Source organism: Lottia gigantea (assembly GCF_000327385.1).
Source record: "Lottia gigantea unplaced genomic scaffold LOTGIsca_2, whole genome shotgun sequence".
NCBI classification, from domain to species: domain Eukaryota; kingdom Metazoa; phylum Mollusca; class Gastropoda; family Lottiidae; genus Lottia; species Lottia gigantea.
This window is the reverse complement of record NW_008708400.1, coordinates 2,189,653-2,191,287: the sequence shown is the minus strand read 5'-3', so window position 1 is coordinate 2,191,287 and position 1,635 is coordinate 2,189,653. Positions and strand designations below refer to the sequence as shown.

At 36.5% G+C, this 1,635-nt stretch overlaps 1 protein-coding gene across 1 annotated transcript in view; it reads right to left on the bottom strand.

Annotated features, from left to right (window-relative positions):
- Window positions 1–1,635, bottom strand: part of LOTGIDRAFT_228271 (hypothetical protein) — a gene marked incomplete at its 3' end in the record, with an annotated part of 13,162 nt that overhangs the window by 8,497 nt on the left and 3,030 nt on the right. The window contains exon 2 of the mRNA XM_009053263.1: window positions 1,072–1,207. Within this exon, the coding sequence (XP_009051511.1) occupies window positions 1,072–1,207 (136 nt within the window). The remainder of the gene's footprint in view (window positions 1–1,071; window positions 1,208–1,635) is intronic.

The following is a 1,635-nucleotide window of genomic DNA, read 5'->3' as shown; positions in this document are numbered from 1 at the left end:
ACCACCCCCCACCCCCTACCTGAAATCTTTTTAACATAATTCTCTCTTGCATTCTGAAATCTCGTCTGTTATTAAATTTCATGCCTATTATTGTAAGATTTAAAGATCATCAGTAATTGTTGTGAACAATTTTATATTGTGCATTAACCTATTTTTAAACCACTTGTGCTGTTAATCACTTAAGGATCCCTTTCGTTTTCCCAAACAAAACTGGGCGTATGGTCTAGTTAATAAAATCAGATCGCGAAATTTTTGACTCAAACTAAGTTCTTTTTCTAAACCGGAATCAAGTTGCATCGAAAGATTTTTTCAAAGATTTAAAAAGCCAGAATATTGTTTATGCGAGTTTATTGATGAGTTTTGGCTTATGAAGCTAAATGTGGTTTGAAGGCTTAGCTGGGATATTAAAGACCTTTCTCAAAATTCGATTGATTGCGTCTGGCGTAAGGGCATTACGATTTCTACATAGGTCGAAAAACATTTTTGTACAAATTACGCAAACTATTGATTAATTGGTGTTTCTAATGTATTCTTAATCATATCATTATGTTCATCGTATGTAATTAAGAGTTTTATATAATCAATTTTATATAATAAATGTCTATGTACTACAGTCTGCATAAACAAAAAAAGACTGTTTGCATACTGCCCCTTAAACCGGTCAACCAAGTTCGTGTCTGTTATTTCCATATAGGAACGAAGGGTAGTTTCGTATGTCGTTTGCAAACATGGTGCCAATACCGTTTTTAATATTTATCAATATATAATATGTTATGCACTAATAAAAACTAAATATAGAAGGTGCATTGCCATGAGTAACTATAGCCTAATGCATTGATAATGGAAAACTCCACTGAAGGAAATGGCACAAAATCTGCTTGTTATATGACGTAATGAGTAATCTGGAATAATCTAGCTATAAGTCACGCCCCCCCCCCCCCCCCCCACTAAAATGTAATATTTACTTTCCTGCTGTCAAAAAACTAATGTGCCAAAATCTGCTTGCTTACTAGCCAATTTGGAATGAATCTGGAGAGTCTAATCTAAATGAAACATCTAAATGAAACATACTTGCAAAAAGAAGTCCAGTCTCCTCTAAGGGACTGAGGTCTCTCAATCTTTACATTTGCGTCATAGCACTGTTGGTAATCATTGTAACATCCAGACGTACCGCATTCGACATTCGCATTGAAGCATATCAACATTCCTGAAGTAGAAAGAAACATTGGTCACAATCAAGCTAGGATTTAAAATTTGGATTTTTTGGTTTGGTCGTTGTTTTCTATCTGTATAAAACTCAGAGCAGTAGTCAGGTCGAACAGACCTTAGTCTAGTTTGAGGTTTTTAACGTCTGTTGTACTAAACTGAGCCCGATTTATCCCCTATTACTAAAATATAGATGTTCTACCCTAATCAAGTATTTTAAATAATAACGTGGTGTCTCGAGTTTAATGTGTAAGTGTTGGTACAAAATTAACTGCCCTGAGACGTCGACCTTAAAGTGGATTAGATGTTCTCTCCTGTGGAGTTTCTATGAAACATCAGGTGAGAGGCCGAACAAGGGCTACACAATTTTCCAGAGGGGGGGGGGGGGCGGAGGGGGGGGGGGGGGGTTAAGACCTTTCCCAGGCTATT